The sequence below is a fragment of the Mastigoproctus giganteus genome, chromosome 9 (genome assembly GCF_048544385.1).
Source record: "Mastigoproctus giganteus isolate SK-2022 chromosome 9, ASM4854438v1, whole genome shotgun sequence".
NCBI classification, from domain to species: domain Eukaryota; kingdom Metazoa; phylum Arthropoda; class Arachnida; order Uropygi; family Thelyphonidae; genus Mastigoproctus; species Mastigoproctus giganteus.
The window spans coordinates 202,836,220-202,851,952 of NC_143583.1; the positions used below are offsets into that span (position 1 = coordinate 202,836,220).

Sequence of the window (15,733 nt, forward strand, 5' to 3'; positions counted from 1 at the left end):
AGACATTATGTCCATTAATAAAATCAAGTGAAAAAATGATTATGGCAATGATATAAAATAATTCAAGCTTTTACTTTCCTTCTTGAACTGGACAGGGCTTTTTGATAATGAGTCTTGATCACAGGATAGAATAATGCAGAGTGTATGCTGGAATTTTAGGTAGAGATTAGTTGATCTCCTGGTGCATGGGTGCAAAGGACCACGAATCAGAGATAAGATAGGGACCCCAACATTTATAGAATTTGTGTAGTTTAATTTCTAGAGTTTCTGTGATTAATAACGTCACGTAATTGCATTGGATACTAAGTATTTTGGCCTCATTGAATAGAAAAGTATGGCCTTCATTAACAGCATGAAAAGCTAATTCCAATGCCGATGGATGGGAAGCACAGACCAAGGATGCAAGTTGCTTAACTGTCAAATCGAGCATATGAGTAGAGCTTGGCAAGACGAATTGCAATCACTACAAGTAACGATGTATACCAAATCATTTATTTGGACCAAAAAGAAGGATAGGGCTGAGCAATTATTCAGCACAGTATGTAGTTTTTGCATCTATCTAGCTACACCTCTAAACTCTGCATCTTTTAAAAGCCTGTTAAGCTATTTGTTTGTTCAATGTATGGCATGGAAATAAAAGTATTTTTTGTATTACTATGATTGGTTGGTGTGTTTTTTTGTAACCTATTTTCAGCTTGTGTTCTAATTTGGTTTATAGTACCTCAATTTAAGAATTTGTTAGTTAATATCTGTATCTCAGAGTCTAAAAATGTCTCAGACATCGAATATTTATAAGCATTAAGAAACTCGTTTAAAACAATAGACCTTTTATAGGTGAACAGATGATAGCTATTATAATTACCAGCTATTACCAGCCAAAAAAAAAAATTTTTTTTTTTTTTTTTTGGCTGGTCCAGTGTAAGCCATAGGCTTTCTTGCACCATGCTGCCATTACTAATACTAATAATGAAGGAACGTACCAGTATTTATAGAGTATTTGTCGGCTTTCGATAAATGTTAAACTGAACTTTATTCGTACCACAAGTGAGCGTGAAGTTTAGGAAATTTAATAATTTAATTTCAGTGTTTCCTGTTTCCAAAGTGAAATTCAGTCTTGGATGAATATTAAAGGAACGTAAAATGTCGTGAATGGTACAAGCATCAGTAATACAGGGAACATCGTCCATGCCATAATATCTAATACATGGTAAAAAAGGTCTCAAATGTATACATTCAATCATAGCAAGGTAAATCTCCATATTAAGCCACTTATATGCAAACCGAAAATTCAAAGTTTAATTAAGTGGAAAATCACTTTAATGGGAAGTTTTGTACAATTTATCAGTATGGAATTATTACTTAACATATCCCAAACAATATCTAGGGTGTAACTTTTTTAAAACACATTGTGTGCTTTTACACCCCCCCCCTTTTTTTTTGTTTTTGAAAATAAAATTTCTTTAGACATAAAATAAAAGTATTTGTCTCTTACTCTGTTCTATTTTTAGTTTAAAACACCGTTAAAAGTGAAATTTGAAACATGCACAAGCAAATATTTCTGCTTTTTGTATAAATTTATTAAAAAAAAAAATTATATATATTCAACACCATTAATTACTTCTAATTTTAGCTTTACTTCAAAATTTATTTCAAATTTAGTACCCTTCACATATGCAAAATTTGAAATTACATACATTACTTTCTACAGATTAGTGGTCATTCTGAAATAGGGTTGCCAGATTTCTATGGCTGGTTAAAGACACTCAAAAATAATTAAAGCCACCCCCACCCACCTCAAAAAAAGGAAAATGGAATGATTTTTTAGTTAATAATTAAACATTTTGTTTATATTTTTTAGATTTTGGTTAAAAACATTATAGTTTTCATATTGACTATAAATATTTGCAAATTTTAGTTTAATTTAGAATTTAAAATATTTAATGGTAAACCATGGCTTTCTATGGGGCTTTATATGGATTGATATTTAAGGATAATGAATGATATGGATGATATAAAAAGCATGAACTGATCCAAAATTTTCTCCATGCATGCGATTGAAATAATTTGCTTTGCAAATTATTTCAATCGCATGCATGGAGAAAATAAAATATAATTCTATAATTATAGGGACCTCTGGTGAATTTTCATTAATTTGAAGGATTTTAAACAGCTGTTTGGAACAGTCTTTTGGTTTGCTTACGAAATAAAAGCTCAAAGCCTTCCATGAAAGCTAAATCTGTTCTATACATGGTTGTAAAGAAAGCCATCTAGTTGGTATATGCCTTAAAATTTCTTTTAACTCTGTTTCGGCAAACTCATGAAATTCTTTAAGGTTATCCCTTCTTTTAGCTGAAACAGAAAAATGACCATATATTTTCAAGACAGTATTTTCTATATCAATATCTAAATTATCAAAAGCATATTTAGCTAAATTATGAATAATGTGAGCATGGCAGTTTGCTTTAATTACGTCTTCATTTAGTTTCTTAATTTTTGGAATAAGGATTTATTTCTCCCAAAATTACAATTTGCATTGTGTGCACTGAAACTAGATACCCTTTGCCAATCCAATCCTGAATTACTCATTGAATTTTTTAGCACTCAAACATTCCACTGCACTTTCATCAGCATTTTCAAAAAAAAAAAAAAAAAAACCAACTATATAGTTTATAGGACCATATTCTTTATTGAAGTAGAATTGACAAAGAAAACATTTTCATATTCTTTCTATTAGAAGCATCAATCTGTTAACAAAAAAATAATGATGGATCATGATGTTTTAAACCATTCCAAACAATTTACAATACTTTTTACCTAAAACATTACAAACAACAGCAGCAGATTTAGTTCTTCCACATGATATTTTTGGCACAATTTTTGAATCATTGCGAAGTTTTTAGAGTCCAATTTCATGCTACAATCTAATGAGTTATAAGAATGGTGATGCTTAATTGAATGATAAATATGAGTTATTTCAGCTGCAGTAACTAAATCCTCTTCTTTCGTATTCTTATTCATAAGAAACCTATCAAGATTTGAAGAATTTACTAATTTTTGAGCTGATTTATGACCTTGTGAGTCTTTATGCTGAGTAAGTGCTAAGATGCTCACATAACCAACTTTAAATACATTTCTGCATAGGAGACATCCCACCTCATGGGGATCATTTGTTGAAGCTAGCCATTTGTATTCTTGCTCCCAATTTTTGTTATAAGAACAAAGCCGCCTCTTCTTTTTTGGGGAAATTCCATTTGTGATGGCTAAAAAATAAGATATGTTATATACAAATATGAAATATGTAGGTGCCTATAACCGTATAAATCAAATAGATAAATGTTTCTTTGTATATAGGGAAAACAGTTTAAACAAAGCCATTGAACTCCATATCATAAAAAGTGATTTTTCTGATACCTATGATTTTATTAATTATCTACCAGTCGCACGATTTTCATGAAAATTAATCGTGGCCACAAGGGTACAAGTTTTTATGCTTTGTCAAAAAAAATATAATTTCATCGAGAAGTACGAAGTTAAGTGCATGGTGTTCATAAAACTACGTATATGAGCCGGAGAGGTTAGAATATGTTAAGATTCATTATGATTCATTTCCCAGTGGTGGATTTTGCATTTGAGGGGGTTTTTAACTTATCCCCTGTTAAAGCTTTGAAATGAAATTATAATTTTTTGTCGGTTTTGGGGCCCTGTGCATGTGGGGGTCTGAAGAGTACGCATCCTATGCCTGTGCAGAAATCCACCACTGCCATAACGAGGCACAGGCATTGAAAAATGAAAATAAAGGACAAATTGTGTCCTTTCTCGTTTCAATAAAGGACAAGAACAGTTTTTCTAAAATAAAGGAAGTCTGGCAACCCTATTCTGAGAGTACAGTAGAGCATTGATAATCTGAACTAATTAGGGCTGGGGGTAGTTCAGACTTCTGATTTGTTTGGATTTTCTAACTTATCAAAAATACAGTTAAGGAGACTAAAAAAAAAGGTTTAGCAAGAAATAAAAACACTAAGTTGTACTTATGTATTTTCATTCATAAGTAACAAAACAAATGGAACTTGCAGTTACAATAACACGTAATGAAAATAATTATGTAATTTTTGCTGCACCATTTTTGAACTTCACTTCTTTGCTGCCAGATCTCTCACTTTTTCCAACAAGAGTAGTTGAGTTGGACAGTATTGTTTGTTGATTGTACCTAGCCCTCATGGGTAATACAGTTGGCAGAATCACCGCCCTCACCCCCTGGGTGTAAAAGACCCGAGTTCAAGTGTCCTCAATGATGGGAGGAATTTTTATGAGCTTTTTTTTTCCACAATGCGGCAGAATTAGTTGGTTTTTCTTCTTCTTCTTTTTTTTTTTTTTTGCACCATCATCTGAATCAAATTTCAATGCAAACTTTAAAATTTTTTCCTTGTTGTTTTTAAGTTCTGTTAGGGTGAACTTTCCAACCTCACAAAATCCTGCTAAGACTTGCCTTCTCCCTTTGAAAGTTTGTTTAAAATCTCAATCTTCGATTTAATTGTTAAAAATTTCTGCTTCCTCTTAAAAGACGAAGACCATAACTTCAGTACAGTAAAATGTTCTGTAAATGTTCAGAATCTCTTCATTCCTAAATCTAAACTTCATAAACATTTTACTCCGTATCTCACTTGTGTGTATCCTGTTAGTCACAATTTCTGCATGCTGTGTTCTTTGTTATTGATTTACATTCATTTTTTTTTAATGTTTTAGATTTTAGAACCAAAAAAATAAAAATGTCAGTGAACAGAAATAGCAGATTACAAAGTATGTTTAGTTAGTACTGTATGCATATTAATTAAGCTATGTATGTAAGCATACATTCATTTTTATTTTGCTAACATGTGGATACAGTGTGGATTCTTCCAATTTATACGTATCATTTTATTTTGTTAATTAGTAAGGTAAATTAAAAGTATAAATTTGTGTTTTATATCTTCATTTTTATAGCCTGTGGATAATATTCCTCTGATTTTCGCTTATTACAGTTGCCGTTTAATAGAATCAAAATTCAATTCACAAATGTGATCACAATAATCTCCTCTTACTGCAATTATTTTATGGCATCAGCATAAAAAAAAAATAAATAAATAAACGCTGGCTCGTTCTGATTTTCGACGCTCTACTGTATATAATGTTTCGTGTTATCAACTGTGCCCTGTAAAAACAATGAGGGTAAGATGGTAGATATTTATTGGACCAGTAGGAGAGGGAAAACAAACACAGCATTGGCACCACTGTCAAGCAAAAGCCTGAAAAGACAGTGGTGGGGCATGTCAGGTTTTTGCGCACAATTTCTGTAGGCAAACCATAAAAAAATCACTTTAGAAACTATTGTAGTAAAAGTTTGAATATAAAATGTGTCTGAAAAGTTTCAGGACTGATTTTTTTTTAAAATGATATCACTAGCGCCATACATTGGCCACTGTTGAAACTATCTAGTCTGAACTGGCTCTGTGCCAACTTCCATTAGTGTGCACAAAGGTGTTCTATTGAAAGTCACGTTTAAGTTGGCACAGTAAAATCATTTCCTCACGGATTCAAGGACTGAGCAAAGAATGGCAATAAAATTTTGTTTCAAAGCCTGAATTTTTTTTTGTTAGTAAGGACAGTTCCTTGAAAGGTGGGAAGATGTTCAGAATGATGTGTGACCATCGAAAAAGTTTGGCAGCCGTTAATCTTCACCTGTCCCTCTGAATGATAGCGTCACATCAGCAAGGATATTGTAGCTTTGATTGTTGTTGAATATTTGTGCTCTAACTTCATACTGCATGCATTTGTTCAGAACAGGAGGAACATGTCAAGATTTGATTCAGATGGCAGACAGTGCCATCTGAATCAATGAAGTGATCAGACTTTTTTTTTTTTTAAATCATAACTGGTGATGAATCCTGGTGCCTTGTGTATGAACTTGAACTAAAAAAACAATCAGCTGCATGAGTTGGACAAAATTTGCCAAGGCCAAAGAAACTCCAGTTCTAAAAGTCTTGAATCAAAATGATGTTGGTTATTTATTTTATTTTGTTTTTAATTGGCAAGGAGTTGTGCACAAAGAATTTGTACTGGAAGGACAGACTCTTGAAAAGAATTAGCATTAGCATTAGTAGAGGCATCTGATGCAAGAAAGCAAGCTTATGCAGCATCAGCCAAAAAAAAAATAAAAAATAACCACTTCCACTTCACCCCTCTGCTCGTTCGAAATACCTGTCCAGCTGAGCCTTAAACTTATTTAGGTTATCAACTTCCACGACAAGGGATGGAAGTCTGTTCCACCAACCAACCACCCGCTGGCTAAAGGCAAATTTCCGCACGTCTATCCTACATCTGTCTTTCCTCAAATTGAATTTATGCCCTCTCAGGTGATTATTCTGAGCAAGAGGAAGAATCCATCAGCATTGAGCATGCTCAAACCATTCAAGGCTTTATACACCTCTATCAGATCACCTCGCCGGTGCCTAGTCTCCAGACACTGTAACTTGCAAAATTTAAGCCTTTCTTCGTACGAGCACCCCTTTGTTCCATTCACTAATCTTGTTTCCCTTCTCTGTATTCGTTCCAGCAGCTCTACATCCTTCTGAGGCCTCCAGGCCTGTATACAGTACTCTAGGTGTGGCCTGACCATTGCCTTATACAAGGGAATAATCACCTCCTTATCCCTGCTAGAAAAATTCCTATATATCATTGACAATACACCATGAGCTACTCTTGCAGCCCATCTGCACTGCTCAGAGAACTTCATATCTGCCTGCACAACCACCCCCAGGTCCCTTTCATTCTCTACCACTGTCAGTGTAGTACAACAGAGTTGATACGTTGCTCTGGGGTTGCTGTTTCCCATATGTAGTACTTTACATTTGTCAATGTTAAACTTCATTTTTCACCTCTCAGCCCATCTGCTCAACCTTTCCAGATCCTGTTGCAGCAGCAGCATAGTGTCAGTAGTGTCCTTAACAACCCTGCCAACCTTCGTATCGTCTGCAAACTTAGACATTAAGCTTGATATACCATCATCAATGTCATATAAATACAGAAAACAATAATGGACCCAATACTGAACCCTGAGGGACTCCACTAATAACATTAGTCCACAATGAGCAGTGTCCATTGATTACCACTCTGTCTTCTCCCCCTCAACCACCCCTTTATCCATAGCAGCAATTTGCCTCCAATGCCACACTGCTCCAATTTGTGCAGCAGTCTTCCATGTGCAATAGCATCAAAAGCCTTTCTAAGATCCAAGTATATAATATCAAAGTTATTCCCTGCATCCAGTTCTTTTGTGACTGCATCATAGTATCCAATCAAATTGGTCAGGCAAGACTTATCCTTAACAAAACCATGCTGTGTCCGAGCTATAACTGAAGTCTTGTCTAGATGATCCTGCAGTGCTTCTTTAACCAGTGCCTCCATTAATTTTCCAGGAACAGAAGTTAAACTCACAGGTCTATAATTACTTGTGTCAGCCTTTGATCCTACTTTGTGAATTGGGGTCACATTTGCACATCTCCAGTCCATGGGTACTTTCCATGGGTACTTCCCCTGAGTCCAAGGAAGCTCTCATAATTATGGCTAAGGGTTTGCTTACTTCCTTTGCTGCCTCCTTTAATATAACTTGATAGATCCCATCCACCCCAAGTGCCTTTCTTGTGTTTATCTTCAACAATTTCTCCTCCACTTTACTCTCAGTTATTACAAGATTCTCTAGCTTACTGCCAGAGTTGGATACACCTCTGGCATTCCCCTCGCTGAATAACTCCTCAAGCTGTGAATGTTGATGCAAAATATTCATTTAGTTTGTTAGCTACCCGAGCAGGATCATCAACAGTTGACCCATCAATATCAAGTGGACCAATCTGATTCATCCCATTCCTTCTAGAGTTTACATAAGTAAAGAACTCTTTGCTGTTTTTCTTTGCACCCCTTGCCAAGGATTTCTCGTAATCTGCCTTCGCCTGCCTAACCTCCTTTGTAACTTGGTTACAAATCAACTTGTATCTACCATAGGCTTCTGTGTCACATGTTAATTTGTATGTTCAGTGTGTTAATTCAGTGTGTTAGGCGAAATGTGGTCAAGTCATGAGTAGTTCTTGCTTGACAACCATGTACTTTCACACAATGTAACCATTGTCCAGCAGTTTCTCACACACAGAGGGGTTTTTACAGTGCTTCACCCACATTCACAGGATTTGGCACCTGTTGATTATTTTCTATTCCTCAAAGTGGAATCCCACCCGAAGGGAGGCTATTTTGACAAGGGAGTTAAACAGAATTCTACAGCCATTCAAAAAAGCTCTATACCTGTGATGTTATGCATAATGTCACTGATATGCTGCTTTACATAACCCGTACCAAATTTCTTTGATTTCTTTAGCACTGACAGTATAACTTCGAGGCATATTGAAGAATACCAGGGTTCATCAGTATTTCCTATTTGACTAAAATCACAGTTCCATATTCTCCTCAAATGAATTACGTGCATTGAAAAATCCATGTTCAACGCCTTAATAATAGCCCTGCATGATGCACAAATCAGCCTCTTGTTGCTTTTTTTTTTTTTTTTTTTTTTTTGTTTTGGTAGTTGTTGGCGCATCGGCTTCTGTGGCCATATTGCACCTCCCAAGGTTTTTGCAGTACTTTGATCCAAGCCCGAGGCGGGAATCGAACCCGCGACCTTTTGGGTTGCCGGGCAGGTACTTTACCCACTCGGCTAGCCCGGTCGGCCTTGTTGCTTTGAAAATTATTTCATCTATTCCAAGGGATATGGCAGTTTCTCCTGCCTTCCACAGCATGGCGTGTAATCCTTTTGTATGTATCTCGGTAACAAAATGTAATGTAGCTTCATCTATTTGTGGGTATATCTTAAACCTACAGCACTTGGTTGTTGTTTCGCAAGAAAATGTGGAATTGCAGTCATTTCTCCAATGACAAATATTTGCTTCACTAATATCAAATTTACCTGCTGCTCTGTTTCCATGCATCATTATAGTGAAATCTTTTTGAAGACATTTTAAATGGTTATTAGGAGCACATATTTTAGTTACATGTGTACTAGCATTGAAGTGATAACAGGATGAACAGATATGTATGTGCAGGCACTCTCACAACTGTAAGATGCACACCAGTTTCAGAGACTTTAAAATGTAAATCTTAGAATTGATGAAATAAGGTATTGTTCAATAGTAAAATTATGTCGGAAACCAAGGTATGTTTATAGATACTTTTGACTTTGTTAATCACTGAAGAGCTGCTTTTCATCATAATTATTGCTCAATATTAAAATTGATTCCCAACAATTTTAATATTGAGCAATAATTATGATGAACATTAGAGAAAGGTGCACTTTCCTCTATAGGATCTCATTTTAATAATTGCAACTCTTTCCAATTAATTCCATTAAAACTTAATGTAAGCAGTAAGGTTAGTTCAGTGAAATAAGGATTTTCAATTCCTCTTGTCAATTCAACCAAAACCAAAGTTCATACACAATTAATTATTAGTCAAGATAATGGATGGAGGAAAAGTAGGACGATATTAAGTCAGTTTTATCCTTAGTTGAAGATGCAACAAAACCATCAGATTCTAACAGAGGTATGTTTTTGATACTTTTGACTTTTTTAATCACTGAAGAGCTGCTGATCAACAAAAAAGTACTGTCTTATTGATACTAATCTTAAATTTGCATCCAACAAAACACATTTGGAAAACTGCTTTTATTTCTATAAAGATAAATTAATACACTACTCTGGGCCATTTAATAAGAAAAACAATGAAAACAGAGAACCACTTACTTATTTGCTGCCCTTTCTACAACAAAAGCAGCATATCCTGAACATAAACTGTCGATGTCTGAAAAAATGTAAATGGTGATTAATTTATTTCATTACATCATATTTGATATGCCGAATTTAACATAGGCATTTATATTAATCTTAAATACACTTTATTTTTAATTCCTCATCACTTCCATATAATTGTCAAACCTATTCCACCCTTCAGCTATGATCTAGTGTGGTTTTATGCACCATAGGATGAAAAGAAATTGGTTAACATTTTTATTGGTTATAATTTAAAAATAAAATAATACAAAAGAACAGAGAACAGAACTATAAGGAATAAACAATAAACAGTAGAGTGGGTGCGAGAGTACATGTGAACAGGCGAAGTTTTTACGGCTCCAGCAAATAGAAGTTTTCGCTTTTTTATTGACTTAAATTGGCATATTAATTTATTTTTTAGAGCTGCTTTGCATTCCTAGTAACAATACTTTAGTTTAAATTGAATTTATATAGAGATTTTGTAGGTTATTACTTAGTATCGGTAAGGGTATCAAATCCACGTGTGGACAGGTTTTGCAGCTCCCGTGAACGAAAAGTTTTTAATTATACTTAGCCACTTTATTGACTTAATTGTTAGATTAAATTATTTTCTATAAGTAGCTTATAGACCTAGTCAAGCTCAGTGGTTTATTTTGAATTTAGATAGCGCAATTTGGAAAGTAAATAATACCTAGTGTCTGTAGATTAACCACTCGTAACTTGCCGCCATTGTTATAAGATACGTGTGCTAGTGTAAGGTTTAACGGAAAACTAAATAGCGAGTATAGTAGTATCAATTAATCAGTAAAATTTATTAATCTTATTAAACTTCATTGTCAATTGAATTGTACTCTTTTAACTAAATAAATATAGTGACCTAGTTATTACAAACGTAACATCATAAATTAATACATATAAGTTGACGGGGGATAAGAAAGTCACATAATGTAACTTGGAAATAATATTCAATACCAAAATACATATATATAGTGTTATAACGCATTGGGATATAGGTTTAGGGTTATATTTTGTATTGGAATTTTATTGAACTTGAATAGAAATCATGACTCAGACCAGAGCAGCAAAGCAAAAGACTCAAACTAGTGGAAGTGCTGTGACTCAGGGGAGAGGGAGGTGGGTGTCCTCTGAATCAGTCTATTGAAATGCACTGCTTGTTTGATGTTTGTGGACAATCAGGAACAGGACATGATATTGCCAAGGGGAATGTCCTTGTGTGTGCAGAATGTAAGGAGTGCGAGGAAATCCGGACCCAACTCTGCATTGTTATGGGCTTATGAGAGCTTGAAGGACAGGGTGGATGCCCTCGAAGGATTTAAACTGAGGGGGCCCATCAAGCTCTCAGCTGCCCACATCAATTCCAGAGCTTGCACTTGAACATCACGCAACACAGCGGCAGCCCCCAAGACAGAATGCGTTGGTCCCAAAGGAACTAGTTGTTGTAGGTGACTCTATTATCAGGGAAACGGGGAACATATTGTGTAAAAAGGATAGACGGAACAGGAACATGGTATGTCTGCCAGGGGCAAAGGTTGATGACGTTGTAGGGCAGATATCATCCTTTAAGGGCACAGAGGGTGATATTGCTGTACATGTTGGCACTAATGATATTTAAGAGTAGGAGACCGGCAGAATTACTTAAGTTCAGGACAATGCTGAAAAAAAGCCGTGAGTTAGGGTTGAATTTGAAAGTGTCTGCAATTCTGCCCACAATAGGAGGGAGTATATGATGAGAGCCACGCTGATCAATTCTGTCCTGGAGAGATTGTGCAAAGCTCAAGGGGGTAGAATTTTTCTCAGCCTGGTCTGTGCTTGTTAACAGGAGAGACTGCTTCTACAGGGATGGGATACACTTAAATAGAAAGGGTGCAAGCATATTTGCTGATACTATCAAGGCAGAGTTAGGTAGGTCAGAAAACTGCTAGCTTGGGGGGGGGGAGATCACGGACTAGCAGATTAACTAACAGTAGCCGCTGGCAGAGGAAAAAGTGATTCTTGCACTACTTCTATTGAAATGCAATTGAGCAGAAGACTGGAAAGCTCGCATCATAATATCCTATCAAGGCAATGGGAACTTCCAGGACTGCTGGGAGTCATAGTGGAACAAATAAATACATGGGCTGTGTTAGGGCAACTAAGAGTAGAAACAGGTGCATGTACACCAATGCTAGGAGTATAGTTAATAAATTCAACAAGCTTGAAGTGCTAGTCAAGACATCAAAGGCAGATATTGTTGGGATATCAGAGACATGGTGTCACACAAACATAAGCAGTGCAGAACTAGAATTTGGGGAGTACAATGTGTAGAGAAAGGATAGACAGGACAGGTAGGGAGGAGGAGTTATGCTGTTACTTAAAGACATAAAATCTAAGGAAGTGCATCCAGTTGATGTGGGTGGACAATGCAATGTTGAGTTTTTGGTGTGACATAAGCACTGGGAAAGTAAAAATGAGAGTAGGTGTGTATTATAGGCCTAATGAATCTGATGAGTATAATGAGCAATTGTGCAGAGAAATAGAGTGGGTCAGTAAATTAGAATGGGGGATTTTAATTTCCCAGATATTGACTGGAATTTGTGGGTTGGTCACTCCTCCACACACTAGCAAGGCTTTTGTTTTGTGGATTTATTGGATGATTGTTTTCTACAGCAGCATGTTCGGGAGGCAACTAGAGGGAGTAATATTCTTGATCTGATTAGCAGTAGTGATTCTTCACGCATCAAGAATCTGCAGATAAAGGAACCACTAGGGGGCAGTGATCAGTGTGCTGAAGTGGGATTTACTCAAAGAGGTAACTACCTTCAAAGGTAAAGGGAAGGGTTTATACTTTCGTAAAGGTGACTACGGTGGTCTGAGACAGTATTTAAATTCTATACGGTGGGACCAACTGATGATGTTACCAACAGCAAATTCAAAATGGGAAGCATTCAAAGAATTAATCTTGGAAGCCACTAGGCTTTTCATACCAACAAAGCAATATTGTTCAAGATTTAGGCCTAATTGGATGTCAGATGAACTAATTAGACATGTGACAGAGAAGAATGCACGGGATACATATAAATTAACATGTGACAAAGAAGCCTATGATAGATATAAGCTGGTCTGTAACCAAGTTACAAAGGAGGTTAGGCAGGCAAAGGCAGATTACGAGAAATATTTGGCAAGGGATGCAAAGAAAAACAGCAAAGAGTTCTTTACTTATGTAAACTCTAGCAGGAAGGGGATGAATCAGATTGGTCCACTTGATATCGATGGTTCAACTGTTGATGATCCTGCTCAGGTAGCTAACAAACTAAATGAATATTTTGCATCGACATTCACACGAGGAGCTATTCAGGAAGGGGAATGCCAGAGGTGTATTCAACTCTGGCAGTAAGCTAGATAATCTTGTAATAACTGAGAGTAAAGTGGAGGAGAAATTTTTGAAGATAAACACAAGAAAGGCACCTGGGGTGGATGGAATCTATCCAGTTATATTAAAGGAGGCGGCAAAGGAAGTAAGCAAACCCCTAGACATAATTATGAGAGCTTCCCTGCACTCAGGGGAGGTACCCATGGACTGGAGATGTGCAAATGTGACACCAATCCACAAAGCAGGATCAAGGGAGACACAGGTAATTACAGACCTGTTAGTTTAACTTCTGTTCCAGGGAAATTAATGGAGGCTCTAGTTAAAGAAGCATTGCAGGATCATCTAGACAAGAATTCAATTATAGCTCGAACACAGAATGGGTTTGTTAAGGGGAAATCTTGTCTGACTAATTTGATTGGTTAGTATGATATAGTCGCAAAGGAACTGGATGTGAAGAATAACTTTGATATATATTTGGATCTTAGAAAAGCCTGTTGCACATGGAAGATTGCTGCATAAATTGGAGCAGTGTGGCATTGGAGGCAAATTGCTGCTATGGATAAAGCGATGGTTGAGTGGGAGAAGACAGAGAGTGGTAATCAATGGACACTGTTCTTCGTGGACTAATGTTACTAGTGGAGTCTCTCGGGGTTCAGTGCTGTTTTCTGTACAGGCATACCTCGAATAACGAATAGGATGCGTTCCACGAAATTACTTCGTTAAGCGAAACTTCGTTTTCAGAGGTAAAAATACTATGGCCAGAATAGGGATACGTTCTTACGTAAAGAAAATGAAAAGATTTTTTTTCGGACAAAGAAAAGTTTTATTAAATAAACAGTCAACTTACATACAAAGTGAAATCACATTTTAAAATACGAGTCTAAAGTTGATTGTTTATGCTCTTTTTCTCTTTCATTTAACAATTGCCTATACGGAGTTATTGCATTTAACACTGATAGCTTAACAATAATACTTCTTCCTAAATCAGGATCATTTTCACTAAAAAAATTTAACATTTTCAATGTCATTTAAGCACCTTTTTAAATCTTTGGTTGTTAACACTTTTTCGGCAGGAACTTCTTTAACTTCGTCTTCGTTGCTAACAAGGTTTGCTAAATCTTCCACGGAAAAACCATCATCTTCTGCATTCAATAAATTTCTAACATCCTCTTCATCGACATTTTCGAAACCTATTGATTGAGCCATCTGGATAACTTCATTTCCAATTTCTTGGATGTTATTTTCTTCTTCTAGTACAACTTCTGGCCATATTTTGCGCCAAACTCCATTTAAGCATTTCTTAGTGACTTCTTTCCAAGAACTATCAATGTTTTCAATTGCGTTTTTAATGGTGTAGTTTTTCCAAAAAGTTTTAACTGTCATTTCCTCTTTATCCTCTAGTTCAGTTAAACTGCTTAATGTTCGACGCAGATAATAAGCTTTAAATGATGCTTTTCCTCCCTGATCCAATGGTTGAATCAGGGAAGTCGTGTTTGCTGGAAGAAACACAACTTTGACAGGAATGCATGTGTCCAACGTGTTAAGATCAGTAGGATGTCCCGGAGCATTGTCTAACAGCAAAAGAGCTTTTTCTTCAAAGTTGTTTTTTTGACAATACCGTTTTACTTCGGGACAAAAGTGGTTAACAAACCAATCAGTAAATAACTCCTTGGTAACCCACGCTTTTCTATTTGCTTTCCATATTACAGGTAAATTCATTTTTATGTTACCTTTTAACGCCCTCGGCTTTTCTGAATGGTAAACTAATAACAATTTTAATTTATAATCGCCAGAGGCATTTGATCCAAAGAGTAACGTTAAACGGTCTTTGGCTGCTTTATCCTCTAGCTGATTTTTCTTCAATAGATATGAAGCTTTTTGTTGGTAGCCGTTTCCAGAACAAACCGCCTTCGTCAACATTGAACATCAAATTTGGAAAATTTTCACGTTCAATTGTTTCCTTTAGTTTTTTTGGAAACTTATTTGCAGCTTCTCCTGTTAATTTTACACTATGAATCCTGGCCCGTTTTTTAAATTTCTCGAACCAACCACGAGAAGCCCCAAAGGTTTCCGTAATTTCTTCAGTTTGTTTAGATTTCAGGTGATTAAACTGGAATATATTTTTTTATGTTAAATGGGGCTTGAAATTGCCGACTTCGTTATATCGAAGCTTCGTTATCAGAGGTAACGTTAACCGAGGTATGCCTGTATTTATAAATGATATTGATGATGGTATATCAGGCTAAGCCTGATATACAAGCCTGATGTCCAAGTTTACAGACGATACGAAGGTTGGCAGTGTTGTTAATGACAGTACACTGCTGCAACAGGATCTAGAAAAGTTGAGCAGATGGGCAAATGAAGTTTAACGTTGACAAATGTAAAGTACTACATATGGGAAGCAGTAATCCCAGAGTAACGTATCAACTCTGTGGTACCATACTGACAGTGGTAGAGAATGAAAAGGGATACATATAAATGTGCAGGCAGATATAAATCCCTGAATTTTTCTAGCAGG

The 15,733-nt window shown here is 35.9% G+C and overlaps 2 protein-coding genes across 3 annotated transcripts in view; one reads left to right on the forward strand and one right to left on the reverse strand.

The window, feature by feature from the left end:
- Positions 1-1,173, forward strand: part of Elp3 (elongator complex protein 3) — a 184,985-nt gene extending 183,812 nt beyond the window's left edge. The window contains exon 17 of the transcript XR_016547428.1: positions 1,085-1,173. The gene's annotated coding sequence lies outside the window, so the exon portion shown is untranslated. The remainder of the gene's footprint in view (positions 1-1,084) is intronic.
- Positions 1-15,733, reverse strand: part of LOC150081039 (extracellular signal-regulated kinase 2-like) — a 102,267-nt gene that overhangs the window by 30,093 nt on the left and 56,441 nt on the right. For both annotated transcript variants that reach the window (XM_090381925.1, XM_090381924.1), the window contains exon 7: positions 9,819-9,876. In XM_090381925.1, the coding sequence (XP_090238051.1) occupies positions 9,819-9,876 (58 nt within the window). The remainder of the gene's footprint in view (positions 1-9,818; positions 9,877-15,733) is intronic.